This window comes from Pecten maximus, chromosome 7, assembly GCF_902652985.1.
Source record: "Pecten maximus chromosome 7, xPecMax1.1, whole genome shotgun sequence".
In the NCBI taxonomy this organism is placed as follows: domain Eukaryota; kingdom Metazoa; phylum Mollusca; class Bivalvia; order Pectinida; family Pectinidae; genus Pecten; species Pecten maximus.
The window spans coordinates 21,207,736-21,225,226 of record NC_047021.1 but is presented as its reverse complement, the minus strand read 5'-3'; the positions used below and the strand labels follow the sequence as shown (position 1 = coordinate 21,225,226).

Below are 17,491 nucleotides of genomic sequence, written 5' to 3'. Positions count from 1 at the left end.
TAAAAACACATTTCAGATCTCAAATTATGTCTTGTCTGATTTAGTTAAAACAAGGTTAAAAGAACCAAAAATGATTCATTATTTTTCTGACGAGCTAAAATAACTGGCACTTTCACAAGATGATGATTATTTGAAACATTCCATTTACAGACAGGAAAACCATATCGCCAATGTTGTTTGTACTCTCCTACTTACTAATTCTTCATACTGTAAATGTTAAACAAATCAAAGGACAAAAAAAGTTTACAAGGAATGAACTTTATGTATATTGCAACACTGTCACACTGGGGCAGGCATACGCACAGTAAGCTGCAACTGACTGAAGGAAAAACCAACAGAGCTCTATATTTCAAAATCCAGCCAATATATAAATAAATGTAAACTATAATGTATGTGCCTTCAATCTGAATTTTTACTTATAATTAAATAATTTTCAAAATCCATCCCAATGCCACCGGTTTCATTTCTGTATCACATATGCTATATAAGTACCGATAGTAGTGGGTTGCATGATATCGTAATTAAAATGTTTGTACACTGTTCCTGTACAAGAAAATTTTCACAATTCCAAATTACTTAACCAGATATGTGGGCATTTACATGCTGGCAACATTTCGAATATTTGTATTTCATAGTGCTGACGGTATACATGTAAGTCAAATAGAAGAAGTATGCAAAAAATACACCACAGTATGAAATCTTCATTTAATGCATGCACAGGTGTCAATCTGACTTGAGGAATTAATATCTACTTGTACAAGTACAATGCTAGAATTTATTATTCTTTATCTGACAAACAAATTTAACAAAACAGGAAATAGTACAACACTAGCAAAGCTATCAAATATGACACCCTGAAGGACTCATTGTATTGGTCAGATTACTAGACAGAATATCAGAAATAAGGCATTCAGACATTGTGATAACTTGATCAGTAATATAATATTACAGAATTATGTTGGATAAGACTTGAAATTGGAAAACTCAAGTCAGTGTAGACCATTTTTTCTGATTAAGAGTCTTTTTCCAGTAACCTGAAACATAACCTTATATTTTTACTACATCAATAATACCTATCAACTGCCCCCAATGCCTTTGTTAAAAATATAAATAATTGGTACAGTAAGCACAAGGCTAACTAATGCTGTCACTTTTATTTTCCACTCCAGGTGTTTCTGATTATTACTCAGAATGTCCTTCATTTCTGGGCAGACATGCACTGCTCCTCCTTGGCTGTCTCTGATAATTCCTGATCCATAAATTTTCTTCAGATCAGCGATTTCTTTATCCATCCTGTCCAGCAGGATTTTCTCACTTTGGACAGTTTGTAAGATTTCTTGCATGCATTTTTCTGTTGATACACCTTGCGTCTGTGACTTTGATGACTCGCTATGAACTTGGGCATTACCTGGCTTACCATGTTGTCTTGTCATAAGCTCCAACATTTTGTCCTGTTGTTGTTGGTACTGTTCACGAAGCTTTCCCATCTCACTTTTATAATCATCTGCTACATCTGTTGATGTTGACACAATTTTATGTACTTTGTTCATCCTACGTTCATTTATGATGAAGGATATGATCCCCCCTAAACAAACGCCAACAACAGATAAAACATAACCAAACTGCTGAGATCGCCGAGACTGAAAACGCTCAATTGCCTGACTGGACCTAATGGAGGAGGACATTTTTATGAAACATTTCCTCTCCTCTTCTTCCATAACATTTATAAGTGATTGAAGTTCGTCTACCTGACCATATAAGTTATTTTCTTTTTCCACTATTCTCATGTATTCTGGCGTTCCTCTTATCCTATTTTGTGATTCCCTTTCCTCAGTAGCTTGTTTAAGCTGATTTTGCAAATCTTTCAGACTCCGAGTTTGTTTTTGTCTTTCATCTTGCTTCTGTTCAAACAGTTGCTCAGCCTACAACAAAACAAAGACATTAATACATCTTCAAACAGTTGCTCAGCCTACAACAAATCAAAGACATTAATACATCTTCAAACAGTTGCTCAGCCTACAACAAAACAAAGACATTAATACATCTTCAAACAGTTGCTCAGCCTACAACAAAACAAAGACATTAATACATCTACAAACTTATACACATAGCAAAATGGACTTGTAAACAAACTACAAACCTGGGTAATGTCTTTTTATTTATAACTGTTCTGTCATGTTAACAGTCATGTCATTGATATGGTAGCACACCACAGAAAGATTGCCTGGCCACGGGTGATTTTTTTGTAAAGCAAATAACTCTTGTATTATGATATGCATAAAAAATGAAAAAAATAAATGTACCCTATAATTGGTATATTCATTATGAAGTAGTACATACACATTCACATTTGTTAAAACTAAAATAAATAAATTGGTTCTGGATTATAAATTTCCAGATTTTCCAAAAGTGTGTTTACATAGGAAATTTAGTTTTGCCTACAGCGAAAAATGGTGGCTCATAATCAAGGTAAGATTGCAGGAAAACTTAATGTATAACATATGTCAAAACAAGATTAATTCTGTCTTTGGGATAGAGATATTTAATTTTTTTTAAATTGTGTAGAGAATTGTGTCATTTTGGGTCAAATATAATATTTTGCAATTTTTAAGTTGTTACCATGGTATTCACAGGTCTGAAAAACATAGGAAAAATATTTTTTAAAGTTTACTTATCCTTCAGAGCTGTATTAAAATAACAAATGTTGTATAGATTACAAATATTTATACTTTATTAGAGTTAATATATAGGGTTAAATGGCAATGTTTACACATCTAAAACATGTGCCATATTTTTTCAGAATTGGTCATTTTTACTGTACACTGCTACCTATAGTGTGACAGATCGTAACACTATTATTACTTTAATAAATTCAGTCGCACCATGTCATAAATTAGCCTGCTTGTAGCAAAATTATTTAGTACTACAAGGATTTCCCATTACCTTTGTTTAAGACCCTCTCTATATATATATCTACTGACTACTTAACATTGCTGCCCACAGTCCCTCATCCTAAACTTCAGTATCATAATTCCTTGTTAATCTTATAAGCCCACCGTTATCAGATGGTGAGCTATTAATTCCAACCACCCTACAATCGGTGGTTGGTTCATTAACAATCCTTGTTATCGCCATTTCTTGAAAAGCACTGGAGGAATATTCCTCAAACTTCACATGTAAGTTCACAAAAAGTGGCCATCTTGGATTTTGATAATTGAAGTTTGTTATCACTAATTCCTGACAACAGATCATGGAGGAATCTTGGCACCCATCATATGATCAAGTGACCTTTATTGGATCTCTGTAAGACTGATCTTTTCTCTTCTACCTCTTAATCATTTGGAAACAAGCTGAACCTACATATTAAATCAGAGAAAAATCCATCAAGCAATCTGTATCAAAAAGGGTTATCAAACTTTAATGAATACAAGCTAAATCTTAATGAAATTCAAGAAATATCTGTCAATATCGACCATTTTGTTTCGTTTCAGTCTCGAGATTCAGTATGCACAAATAGGGACCACGGGGAACCTACAGATATAATTTAAGAAAGAGTGGCAAAGATCGAGGATAGCTGGACGAAGAGCGATTTTATTAGCCCACCATCATCAGATGGGTTAAAAACTTAACATATAGGTTAATTCCCCTTGGTCCCTAGCTGTACGGTACCCATTCAATTTCGAGACTGATTTGGAAAATGAAATGTCCGACAGGCAGCCATCTTGGATTTCGACAACTGTAAAAAAAAAAAATGTATTAAGTTATTTTCCAGACCTGACCAGGATATATTAATTTAATCCTCTACTCTGGACTCGAAAACATACAACATGTATGTACATGATATATCATATAATACTGTATACTATGTACAAATCACATCAAAATATTTTCAGTGTTCAGTTACATAAATTATTAGTTAAACATTTCATATTAATACTCAGCTCTGTAATTGTATAAGATATCTTGATTTTCCGAGAATTTGTCTAATCTGTTTTTGAAGCTTTTCCTCTTTTGGGCTGATATAACGTTTCTGGTAACCTGTTCCAAATGCATGCTGCTCTCACAGTGAAATAATTTTTTCTTGATAGTGAAGTTTCTTGTTGCGGAAAAAGTGTTTTAGGATTCCTTCTGGCACTGTGTTTGTTGGACCAGTTTTATATAGGTAAGGGGAGCCTAAATGACTAACAATGTATTCCTGGGTCCTAAGGGGTGCTTGGTTGTCACCTGTCAATAAGTCTGACTTAAGCGATCCAATCAGTGTCTTCCTTAAAGATTAGTCTCTCGCTAGGTCGGATGAGCGTAAATTTTGGACATTCAAAAAAATATTTTCTCGCCTCTGAAGACTTTCAAGGGGAGATAATTGAAGTTTGTTCTTGCTATTTTTGTGACAATTTTTTGTCCCTATGATAAGAGGCAAGAGGAAATACTGGCTTAAAAGGCTGTCATTATTTACCACAAGTACAGCGTCCTGTGACTGTCTGACTTCCGTCTGTCCGGACACCTGGCCGAGAACCTTGAGCCACCCCGATATCCGGCCGCCGGTGACTTTTACCAGAACGTCGTCTACTTTCTTTACACCTGTTATTGATTGACAATTTCTTGAAACGACGATAAAGTTCCGTTTGTTTGCCGACAGCAACTTAGTCATAAATATGATGGCCATGTCATATGTTTTGAAACAGAAAATATCACAATAAAAATGTTCCTCTTCAGACTTCAGACTAAGGATTTTGCCATTGCCGGTGTGTGAGATCGGCGTCATTGGAAAGCTTTTTGCTACTCGTATAATTCAAGCGTCGAATAGATCTCGTAAAGATAAAAAAAAATGTTGATGAGGCTGTATGATTGATCATCTCTTGTTGACAACCTCGATTTGCGTCATACACAGATCTGCTTGACTAACATTGATTAGTATTTGGGGAGTAAGTATTTATACGGTAATGTTGTAAAACTTTGTATAGAACAATACATTATAAATTTGAAACTATTTGCCTTTGTTGATGAAGCTGGACCACCCACTGATCATGTTTATGTTACGGTCCGCTTGTAATGGCCCATTTGACCTTTCTTCATCTGATGAATTTACTAACCGTTTTTGATAATGTACTATTTTGGTTAAAAGAATGGGTAAAGATATCAATATATCACATATGTGAAGCCACGGTACCTCATTGATGATTCTCAAATTATATAAGAGGAAGCTTAAGTGGATGCATATGCTAAGTTGCCAACTGATGGAAAACGAGATTGTTACAGTACTAGTCTAGTCTAAATATTATTGCACGTTTGTGCTTAGATATCTGCGCTGTACACATACAAAAATGTTTATTTTATAAGTAGTTGGAACCCTTCAGGATACAAGCCATGTATACAGATAATATATATAGTGATCACCACGGGCTGTTTTACTATGGAGCAGTGCCATAGTAAAATATCTAGCGCCATAGTAAAATTATGTAGTGCCATAGTAAAAAAGTCTACGCCGCCGATCTTCGTATTCAAAATTCTGTTAACCCGTGGTGAGCCCCAGATATAACCGCTGACTGTGTAGTGTTTTACTGACTGCACAGGTAAGAGCTTGGGGCCAGTTAGTTACCTGTTCACAAGCCAGAACGACTTTTGAGACTCCATTCAATGACCCTGACATCCAATACCCTGACGAATTAACCGATGTAATTATATCAATCATACCAATATTGATTTATCAGGCCGCGGACCGTGTGTTTGTGTTTTGACCGCGGTAGTAAATGTGTAGCTTTCAAAAGTATATGTGCATGTACATGTATGTCACATGAGTCTTGTCAATGTTAATAATATAAACATCAATGCATACTCTAGAGTAAACCAACTATTTCAGCATGAGAAACCCATGCGCAACTGATACCATTCATACCTTACAGAAATGGAAGCCTTCTGGTTTGCGACAAGCTTGTGGCAACTCTTTGCTGCAAGCAAACATTTGTATGCATAGTTTACTGGCAAATACCTCTGGTGACCTAGTACAACCTTAGTTTAGGGTAGTTTTGTGGCAACCTTTTAATTCCGGCAAAATTTTGGCAACTGCTTAAAATTTTTTATAATTCATGCCAGGAAAATTCACATTTACTGGATGCATATACTTGCCAATAACAATTAATGTACTCAACAAAATTTTGTGGCAGTTGAAAATTAGGGGATCTATAAAAGAAGTATTATTAAAAGCGTTTTAAATCAGCAATTTCTTTAGACATGTATATATTTTCTATAGACATATATAAATATACATTAAGCATAAAATTCTTCTCAGGATTTTCATGAATTGCTAAACAGTAATTATAAATGAACAGTACTATTCTGCTAAGTTTGCCATGTAGACATGCTGCATGATGGGTCTGGCCAGGGATGTGCTACTTAAGAAAAATCTAAGGGTCTCTTAAAAATTGCCACAAAGTTTCTTTTAGCTTGTCTCAAAGAGATAAATGGTATTTCTGGTCTTGTTATTTTATATAGTTTCCAGACTAATCACCTCATGGCATTCATATGTAACAGGAAAAAGTAATGGCAAATGCCCTGCCTGTGCCAGGCTTCTAACTAGCGACCTTTCACTCCCAAGGCAAGCATCCTACCCTTTGGCTAAAGGTAGCATTAGCTAATAAGATGACCTATAAATTCTCTACTTTTACACATAGAAGATGACATGTACAATGTCTTCAGTATTTCATATTCCAGGAGTGCATCAGAGATGAGAGTAATTGGTGTCTCTTTTGATATCAAGCTAATGAATGGAACATCAAATATTTTAATAAAGTTTCATCTTTTTTATGCTTGAATATATACCATTCTTTATTTTGCAGCTTAATTATTCAATGAGTAATTATAATGAATTATATATATATATTAATACAGATATTTAATGTTACAGGAGTGTTGAGATGTATCATTCCTATGCCTGGCTCACTGGGCTGGCTTGGTTGATGAATATCCTCCCATCTGCTGTGCATGGAGTTTGCCAGAGTTCCACTTCAAGGGGAGACAATTACAACTTCCTTACTGTAATGGGAGTTCAAGCTCGTCATACAATCTCTACAAGCTTAAATGCACAAACAGAGTACCAGTTTGTATCTCCAGAATATGAACATTTATGGAAATCAACATTGGTAAGATATCTTTAAAGTGTAATTGTATGTTGCAGCTAGTGTATATAGAGGATACATCTGAGGTATATTTTTGATGTAGAAGTTGTATGTCATTGATGACAATATTGTATTTGCTTTCAAGTTCACACACACATTTTATTTCCAAATATACAAGTGAGATCAGACACAAGTTAAAAAATAGCCATATTATCCATCTTCTCATATATACAGTGGAACCTCTATAAACCGAACATGCATGGGACATGACTATTTGTTCGGTTTATAGAGGGTTCGGTTTGGAGAAGTTGATCGACAAATGACCGGTCAAATTCCGGATATAATTGGTTGGAAGATGTTTTATTAGAATGCACCCGATTGCAAAACGGCACGTACATACTTAGACAATTTGGATTGTCTGAATAATATGCATATTATGAAAGTTAATCAATGTATATATTGCAGAATATATAAGAAAGGCAAATGACTATAACAATAGTTTTAAACAGTATTTTCACATGTACAACTACACTTTACGATCGGCCTACATTTTGTTACATCCGGTGAAGCTTCGTCATGTGGATGGGGCCAATAGTCCGATACAGAATATTTTACACATCAAATAATATTAAAGGGTGTGAAGATCTTTTGTTTCAATATCAACTACAATTGATCAGATGATACTGGTCGTATTTCCGACATCGCTGTTGTCTAAAAAAACATCACGGGCTTCTTTACGAAAACAACCCCTTTTCGGCCTCATTTAAATTAAATGCGAAACTCGGGCTTCTAGCTCTACTTGCATTGAGAAGATAAACGAACCGACGCGCTTCAATGAAGTGTGGCATGGTTTCATAATTGTCGTGTTGATTATACACTAGGCCTTCCGTCATAATGCCCCCTTGGGGTTTATATTGGATACCGGTACAAATCACCTACTTAGGTCCCGAGACAATAAGGCTTCACACAATACCCGTCACAGTTGTTGTTTCACAGTTGACTGGCCTGACCTCCTGTCATAATCGCTCAGGTAAGGCCGGTTTTCAGAAGTAATTTTTGGTATATTTTAACAGGAACCGGACACAAAATCAGTCCGGTGTTCGGAATTCAGAGGGATCGGTATTTGGAAGTTTTTTAATACTATAATAAAGAAGGACCAATTCCGTACAATGACAATTCGTTCGGTATGCAGAGGTGTTCGGTTTTTAGAAGGTTCGGTTTTCGGAAGTTGCACTGTATAACCATGTTGTATTAAAGATTATTTTAAGAGCAACTGTTTCTATTAAGGATGACAGTCAATATTATGCAGATATTATCACAAGCGTAGCAGTGTTTGTTTCAGGGATAAAAGTATCATATAACGAGTATTTTCCAGGGTGACCATATGTCATACCTAAGGAAAGTGTACATTTCAATCACAAGTTTCATTGAAAGAATTTACTGCAAAATATAGACAGTAATATATGTACTTAGAAGATAACATATCTTTCACAGGTAACTTTCTTTATTGTAAATTTCTGTAATTATATCAATGTGTGTATAGTTTGTACGGTTAATCTTTCACAGGTAACTCCCTTGCCAGTGTGGTTGAAGTACAATGTATGGTTAATCTTTCACAGGTAACTCCCTTGCCAGTGTGGTTGAAGTACAATGTATGGTTAATCTTTCACAGGTAACTCCCTTGCCAGTGTGGTTGAAGTACAATGTATGGTTAATCTTTCACAGGTAACTCCCTTGCCAGTGTGGTTGAAGTACAATGTATGGTTAATCTTTCACAGGTAACTCCCTTGCCAGTGTGGTTGAAGTACAATGTATGGTTAATCTTTCACAGGTAACTCCCTTGCCAGTGTGGTTGAAGTACAATGAGACAACTACCACAGTGTACGGTACTCCAGTGGAAGCAGGAGTGACCATGGTCAGACTTGACCTCACTCACCTGAAGATGACCAATACTTGTAACAGCAGCATGGCTGCTGACCTCACTATAGTTGTCCATGATGCTCCAGTGGTCAGAAAAGTTACCACAGGTAAAGTGATATGGCATTTTTGTGATAGCTGATCATGAAATGAATGTGCATGAATTTACTTATTGTCAACTTTGTGATTGAAATTGTTTCAGTTTATGCATTTTGTGGGAATCAAACAGAAATCAGATTAGTAAAGATACATTACAGGAAGTTAATATCATTTTGTAATAATTAATTTTGTTCCAAGATATTGTAGCTTCAGTCTTCACCTAAAAAGGAGTTAATTTCCTTGTTTGGAAATCTTATGACACTTGTTATAATGATCATGACTGTTACATTATTATCTACTGTTATAATTACTGCTCTGTAATTAGATGATAAGGTGGGACATTCTGAAGGTTTGGATTGATAGAGCAGATGCATGTTGCTTATATCAAGAATATACAATAGCTTGTATCTATGTGCTTTTAGATAATTGATGAATACAGTGTATTTAAAAAGACAATAATTATTGATTAATATTTAAAAAGAAAGCATGCTGTTTTTATTTGTTGTTTTGGTTACTGCGTATGGAGAGGTTACATACAGTTAGCTATATTTAGATACTGTAAATAACTCTGTATAATATAAAGAAATTTTTAATCAATTATGTCAATTATCAGGGCCACAATACCCAAGTCAGTTAGAGTACCAGCCACATAACCTCAGATGAAGATGTGAGGTGTGTGGTTTGACGTTCCCTTCCATTGTTGGCTCGTGTTTCTCAGAAGTTGAGAAACAGGCCAGTCTGCAGTTTCATAGTTGTGTCCATGAGTAAGACACTCTACCTGGATTGCTCCGGATGTATGTTGCCCAATGAGGTAGTCAGCAACTACTTCAAGGATACCTTCCTCACAATGATCCAGACTGTTCACAGGATGATAAGCCCAGTAAACAAACCAGCGAACTGTCAATTATCTGTCCTTCAATTTTCTAGTATAATAGCCATAATGACCTATAGATTGTACACATCATAGTTTTATTACAGTATTTTGTAGTGAATGCTGTATTCTTATATTAACTGAAATCATTATTTGGCTGCTATTAAGCAGTGGTATTTGAGTATATATTTGATATTAGCTTGTGTGGAAAATGCATTTTATATTCAGACAGAAATTTTGTAAAAGCAATTATAACATATCTATCCATAAAAATAAAATCTGATAGCTAAATATACATGTTACACATGTTTTTACAATTATTTTACATTATTTTTCTTCTCTTTGAAGCACTTTCACAAAAAAATATTCATGATCTAATACAATGTATATCATTATCAATGAATGTTCACATTTCTATGTTCTTGTTTCAGAGGACATAACCTAAGCTCTCATTGTGAATGATTTCTGCATGATACATCTGCATGTGTTGTTTTGAACTTTGTTTGGATTGGGTGACTGATCAAGGCGAAGATAAAAACATCCTGATGAATATGCATGTTGCATGATGACCTTTCGTCAGGTAAGTGTGATTAGACAAAATGTACACACAGTTACCATTAATCTGATATATGGTGGCAACGATGCTTCCAACAATGGACATGTCTCACTAATTTTAGTACATTGATTAAATTTCCACATGTTATATTGATAAAAAGGGCCTAAATGCATTATAATTTATGTTCCGTATGTCATATATAATACATTGTTTTACTAATAATGCCAAAAAGTATGCATGAATGAGTATCTCTTATTGTTATGTGACAGCTGCTTGATATCAAGGCTGTGTATATAATTTAATATCTGTAGCATAAAATACATAACTGTGACTTAATTAGTTTGTTCAATTTCGACAATTATCAAAGTCATTTTTGAAGTTTCATAATGAGAGTAGGTAAACATGTCTTTAGTTCTAACACAGTATTGGAGTTAGAAAAAAAGATATCTTGGTATAGAACATCTACATGCATATTTTTGTTGTTTATCTTAAAGATGTCATTATCACCATTTAAAAAAAAACCTAGAACAATTTTAAAATTAATTGTAATCAAGAGAGATTTTTTCATTTGATTAATGTTCCTTCTTGTTTCAGATCAGTGCATTACTACTGATGCTGCTCCATTGCTTGAAAGACCCATCGACCAGCTTAAGGTCCAAGTTGGTCGTCCGTTCCTGCACAGTATCTGTGACACATTTAAGAGCTCAGATAACCTAGATCTAACTCTGATGTTGACCCTACCATACGGGAAAGATGCTCCTGGTGATTTTTGGCTTCAGCTTGATGAATCAGCCCAATTTCTGTATGGTTTACCTTTGGCAGCAGATACCATGGTAACTGATAGTGTAACTTTAGTTGCTATGGATACATGTGGTAAAAAGTCCAGAGATGCAATACACCTTGACTTTGAACCACTACCAGAGGTTACTCACACCATGACCTTGACTGTGACCCCAGCAGCAAGAAGCAAAGGAAGTGATGACTCTGTGGTTTTATTGGTGCATGTTGTTTCTAAGCTTGAAAACTGGTTTAGGAGCATTCAGGTGAAGGCAGACATTTATGTAGTAGGTGTAGAATGGAAAGAAGACCAGCTGGTTGTACAGTTTACATTGTCAGGCTCCTCTGTCAGAACATGTAGCAAACCCTACCTTGAGGATCTGGTGAAGGACATGACACTGCCAGCATTTTCCTGTCTAATGGCGCCAATGTTTACCATGGAGGACCTGGTCTCGGTGAATTTTTCTGACAGCTGTGTCGACACCTACCCTCATTCCTCTATGCCATCCAAATATGGCATGTCAAAGATGAAGCCCACCCTAGACCACTGGCTTGAGGTGGTTGTGCCGTGTGCAGCTTTCCTTCTTATCGTCACTGTTGTGGTTATTGTACTTATGGCTTGCAGTGGTAAGTATCCTCATCGCAGGAAGAGGTATGTCTTAAAATCTGAGATTCCTACTTATCTGGAGGACAGGAAGCCAATTATCTTTCCAGACGAGACACGTAGAAAGGAAAGCTCACTTGAACCACGTCCACCTATCTTAATACCTGGGAATGGGGAGTATGAACCATCTCCATGGCAACAAGATGATGGTGAAAATGGGAGCCTGCCTCTGTTGAGAGGTACACCTGATCGAAATGCCCCAACACCACCAGAATATCTCCTTAATGACATTGGTGTACCCCCTCCATACAGACTGCCCCCTCCCTACAACTCCACCCATCCCACCTGGTGAGAAGTTTGCACTCTCTGGAGTAACAGAGAGCCTAATTTTGTATGATAACTGAATTTGAATTGGCATTGAATGCTGCTTTTAATGATTTGTTTAATTTGCTGTATTTTGATGTTGTATTGGCTATCTTATACATATTTGTACTATTGTTAGTTGCCATGGTATGCTACTTTCATTTACAAATTATGACATATCACTGATAAATAACAAACACTCACCTACATGTACATAAAGGTGCATTTGATTTAATAATTAATTTAGATAACCCAATGTAACTAAGTAAATTAATTGGTAAATGAAACTAATGTATTTCTCTTAACATGATGTAGTAAATTGTAGTACGGTATCATGTATAATTTTTATCACATTAGTAGTCTGTACTACCATGCAATATGGCCATGTCATAAACATACTGCATCACATATTTGTCTATGGAGGGTGATACCTGTTGAATGGAAATTTACCTTTTTTTCTTTATCTTTTTTTTTTTTGTGGGGGCAGGGGGTGGGGAATTAATTTTAATTGTGATATGTGATAAATAGAAACTTGTCGTTATAAGATTGAACTATTCATTGTTAAATAAATTGATATGTTAACTTACTGGCCTAATGCCTGGTAACATAAAACTATTGAACCTATTTAATAAATTCACAGAGTTATGTGTATTTGTGTTTAATTGCGATATTGGAGGAAATATTTTCTATTAGCTTTACACAGGGCTTTATATATTTGTATACATGTCTCTCTGCGAATTTTAAGTTGATAGACACACATGTGTACCCATAAGTAACACATACATCAGCTTCTATTTCTTAACTGCGCAAGTAAAATTTATGACCATGATATAAACATGTTAGAGAAGCAGCCAGTTTCTTTTGGTAAAAAGTATGTATACAATTGTGCAATAATATCAGGTTCTATCAAATCAATCTGAAAATATACTTTTAAAGTAGAACTTAATGTTTGGAGTGGCAAAAAGGAAAATTCTACATAAGAGTGACCAAGATTATGAATTAGAGTATTTATCATATATGTATTGGAGTATTCTCCCAGAATTAACACACAATTGAGTGAAATATCAATTTCACAAGTGATAAGCTATGATGTTATCTGTTTGTGAAAAATGATGTCTGTAGGTCATCTGGTACAGGTATTGCAGTATAACCTAGTTGTGTCAGATAATTTTTTTTAAAGAAAACAAAATAAATAAAATATTTCATTATGATTATTAGAGTCTGAAAAGGAATTGCTTTTTGTATTTGTATTGTTGTTTGTGTAGTATTTTATTAATATTTAACTTTTTAATATGTAACTTCTGATTAGTATGTGTATATACCGGTATAAAATAATTTCAGCACATTTTGTATATTAGAGGACTTCATAATTTATTTTTATTTGTAAATTTGAAATAAAACATCCTAAAATTAACACTCAATTAATTGAATTATGAATGCATTACATATTATGATATGCTTGAATTTGAATATCAAATGTTTGATATAATTGAAAATAATTCTTGTGCAACTTAATATTAATAAATTATGTAATTTGTTTTGATTTCTGACCAGTGATAATTTTTTTTAAAAAGGCAACAACATGTGATACATTGTATATTTAAAGAGTATTGAGATTACTTCCTGTATAAGTAATGCTCAGTTTTTGTAACCATCTTTGGATTGTGAAATTATCTCCCCTTTGCTCAGGACTGTCTCCCTTTATTCCCTATGTCTTTATACACAAACTTGCTATTTTTAGCCTTATCAACGTACATGTTTCTGTAAGACCCTGTCCTTCTTTTAGATGCAAATTTTTTAAATGATTAAGCCGTAAACAAATCCTGTTTCACCAATGTAATATCAATCATGGTTAATATGGAAGAACAAAACAAGCAAAATTTACATATTCTTGAGTCATTCTTGATTAACTAATACTTTAGTTCATTGTTACTCAGAAGACAGCTTCTTTAGAAATTAATTAAGCAAATATTAGCAGGTGTAAAAAAACATCTTATTTCTATATACTGAGTGAGACCTCCCATTCTTCCCACGCCTACTTACTCACTTCCATTGGCACTCTCACACACCATTGGTTGATACTATGTGTATGGTCAGACATGATTATGTGCTCTCTATGGCTATGATTAGTTACGATTGTTAGTTTGATGTTGTATCCATGGTATGATACATATCATTTTCATTACTACCATTTTATCTTTTTCATTTTTAGATACTCATATTTTAATTCTCATATTTTGTATAAAAGCGTGGAATATGCATTCTCCAAGAGTTTGTTTATTCCTTAGTAAGACATGCACTGTCTTAGTAGTACCGAAAAACTTGCTTTAATATTGTCTTGTAACTATAGTTTTGGTAATAATTTATACATAACATTTTGCATTATCCGAAAATATAGATTCAAAACTGAATCTTAAATTGTTGAAGTGTGTTTTGATACCTTTTATATACATTTACACTGAACTTGACAAATATCTTTTTACATGATTTATAATTAACTGATGTATGTTTTGATAGTCAACACTTCCTGTTTTAGAACGGTAGAATCTTACATAACAAGCCTCGTACTGGCCAGCCAAACTCTTACAGGAGGGTGAACATATCCCTGTCTACAGAATAGGCCCATGCTTTATTATTTTTCTCACATACTTAAAAAAGTGACAAATTGTATAAGGTGTTGTGAAACCTTTTCATCGTGCCATCATCAATGTCTTGTAATGACGTTATCAATTTGAGCATGGTTAAGCTACATATGATGATGATGTTTACACTATATAGTGTGTGGTGATACGATGTGCCATCTGTCTTTAATTACTTACCTCATGTGAGATTGATTTTTCTCTATCACTAGCAACCACTGGGTCACCTTGTGGAGTATGTGAGAAGATCTTGTCTTGTTCCTGAGACCAAATCATGATTTGTTCATAAAAATTATGAAGGGATTGGTAAAATTTGAACTGCAATGATATAGGTGGGCTTATTACCAGGCATGGGCTTTTTGTCTGATTAATTATACATTATATACAAATTAAATTCAAATGAGGTAACATTCAAACCTGTCATGTTGTTCACACAAGGATATTCCTGTCTTGAATTAAAGAAAATAATCATATATATTTTGGAGATTAGAATTATAGGCTTTATACATTCTTGATAACATATTGAGCTATGAGTCTTATAGCTTGTCTTCCATATGGAGACTGAGCTGATTAGTAAAATCTCAAGTATCCTGGTGTCTTTGATGCTGAGGAGAATTATAAAATAACACTATAATTTAAGTAAAAGTAGTGATTTGATATGACAGGGTTGACTGTATATTGACCCAATTTCTAAAAAAAAAAAAAAAAACTAAGAAAACAACAATTATCTTTTGGCTCATGTCATCATCCGTTAAAATATTCAATGAACTGTAATTATTAAGTTTTAACTGATAAAAGAAAAGTGAAATGCATGACACTCTATTTCTTACCCCATATTGGAGCATTGTTTGATGTTAATATTACATGGTGCATTGGGAGAAGTATAAAGTTTTATTTTGATTGAGGAAAACATTTTTACATATGTTATCCTCACAGAATTTTAAAAGAGTTTTTAACACCCCCCCCCCCCCCCCCCCCCCCCCCCCCCCAAAAAAACAAAAAAATAAAAAACAAAAAACAAAAAAAATAGAAGGGAGAAAAATCCTGTTTTTAGACATTGTTGGCTGGTGTGCAATGATCAATTTTTGTGAGAATGATTTTATCCTCAACACATTGAATAAAAGTATGTTGATACATAACTCGCCATATTTGTTTTACACTATTTATGTACAGTTGTAAATATGTAGTTTTACATGCATGTCAATATTATATATATACTATATGTACCTATGAATTCATTTACACCTTAATCTAAAAGAACAATTTTTTTTGTGATTTTTAATGTGAATCTCAGCAGATCGTGACTAATCAATATAAATGAACTTGTTTGTGATGGAATTCCCCCTTTTGAACATTATTGTGTAATGTTATGAAAAAACAATATATATACATCTACAATTAGGACAGTTGTTGTTACAGAACAATGCATAAGAACCTATCTTATCTCAGTAATCTGATCTCAGACACAATGTCAAAACTTACTTCCAATAATTCTGCATATGAACTTTTAGTACATTTATGATTAAAATAAAAACTTGGATTTTTGTAGAATGATGCTCACAGGGACTTGGCACTAATACCAACACTCGGTCCATATACACTGCTGTATGTACACTGTGGGTTATGAACCAGTCCATATACAATGCTTTATGTATACTGTGGGTTATGAACCAGTCCATATACACTGCTGTATGTATACTGTGGGCTATGAACCAGTCCATATACACTGCTGTATGTATACTGTGGGTTATGAACCAGTCCATATACCCTGCTGTATGTATACTGTGGGTTATGAACCAGTCCATATACCCTGCTGTATGTATACTGTGGGTTATGAACCAGTCCATATACAATGCTGTATGTACACTGTGGGTTATGAACCAGTCCATATACAATGCTGTATGTACACTGTGGGTTATGAACCAGTCCATATACACTGCTGTATGTACACTGTGGGTTATGAACCAGTCCATATACAATGCTGTATGTATACTGTGGGTTATGAACCAGTCCATATACACTGCTGTATGTATACTGTGGGCTATGAACCAGTCCATATACACTGCTGTATGTATACTGTGGGTTATGAACCAGTCCATATACACTGCTGTATGTATACTGTGGGTTATGAACCAGTCCATATACCCTGCTGTATGTATACTGTGGGTTATGAACCAGTCCAAATACAATGCTGTATGTACACTGTGGGTTATGAACCAGTCCATACACAATGCTGTATGTACACTGTGGGTTATGAACCAGTCCATATACACTGCTGTATGTACACTGTGGGTTATGAACCAGTCCATATACAATGCTGTATGTACACTGGGTTATGAACCAGTCCATATACAATGCTGTATGTATACTGTGGGCTATGAACCAGTCCATATACAATGCTGTATGTATAATGTGGGCTATGAACCAGTCCATATACACTGCTGTATGTACACTATGGGTTATGAACCAGTCCATATACAATGCTGTATGTACACTGTGGGTTATGAACCAGTCCATATACAATGCTTTATGTATACTGTGGGTTATGAACCA

General features: G+C 34.6%; 2 protein-coding genes across 2 annotated transcripts; one reads left to right on the top strand and one right to left on the bottom strand.

Annotated features, from left to right (window-relative positions):
* Positions 1–242: 242 nt before the first annotated feature.
* Positions 243–4,771, bottom strand: LOC117331893. The gene is made up of 2 exons (XM_033890849.1): positions 4,454–4,771; positions 243–1,922 (listed from the first exon to the last, which is right to left on the bottom strand). Exons 1-2 carry the CDS (start codon positions 4,760–4,762, stop codon positions 1,077–1,079), a joined length of 1,155 nt encoding a protein of 384 aa, XP_033746740.1. The 5' UTR covers positions 4,763–4,771; the 3' UTR covers positions 243–1,076.
* A 43-nt stretch (positions 4,772–4,814) lies between these two features.
* On the top strand, positions 4,815–15,909 carry LOC117331891 (dystroglycan-like). Its single transcript, XM_033890848.1, has 4 exons — positions 4,815–4,922; positions 6,902–7,136; positions 8,944–9,139; positions 11,150–15,909. Exons 2-4 carry the CDS (start codon positions 6,912–6,914, stop codon positions 12,286–12,288), a joined length of 1,560 nt encoding a protein of 519 aa, XP_033746739.1. The 5' UTR covers positions 4,815–4,922; positions 6,902–6,911; the 3' UTR covers positions 12,289–15,909.
* The last annotated feature ends 1,582 nt before the right edge of the window (positions 15,910–17,491 follow it).

What these genes read in the sequence shown, in the direction of transcription:
- LOC117331893 (XM_033890849.1), bottom strand. Translation starts at nt 4,762, where the DNA reads ATGACGCCGATCTCACACACCGGCAATGGCAAAATCCTTAGTCTGAAG. An exon ending in CACAGGACGCTGTACTTGTG is followed by an intron (nt 1,923 to 4,453) that starts GTAAATAATGAC and finishes GTTTTGTTGTAG; the next exon opens with GCTGAGCAACTGTTTGAACA.
- LOC117331891 (XM_033890848.1), top strand. Translation starts at nt 6,912, where the DNA reads ATGTATCATTCCTATGCCTGGCTCACTGGGCTGGCTTGGTTGATGAAT. An exon ending in ATTTATGGAAATCAACATTG is followed by an intron (nt 7,137 to 8,943) that starts GTAAGATATCTT and finishes AATCTTTCACAG; the next exon opens with GTAACTCCCTTGCCAGTGTG. An exon ending in GGTCAGAAAAGTTACCACAG is followed by an intron (nt 9,140 to 11,149) that starts GTAAAGTGATAT and finishes TTCTTGTTTCAG; the next exon opens with ATCAGTGCATTACTACTGAT.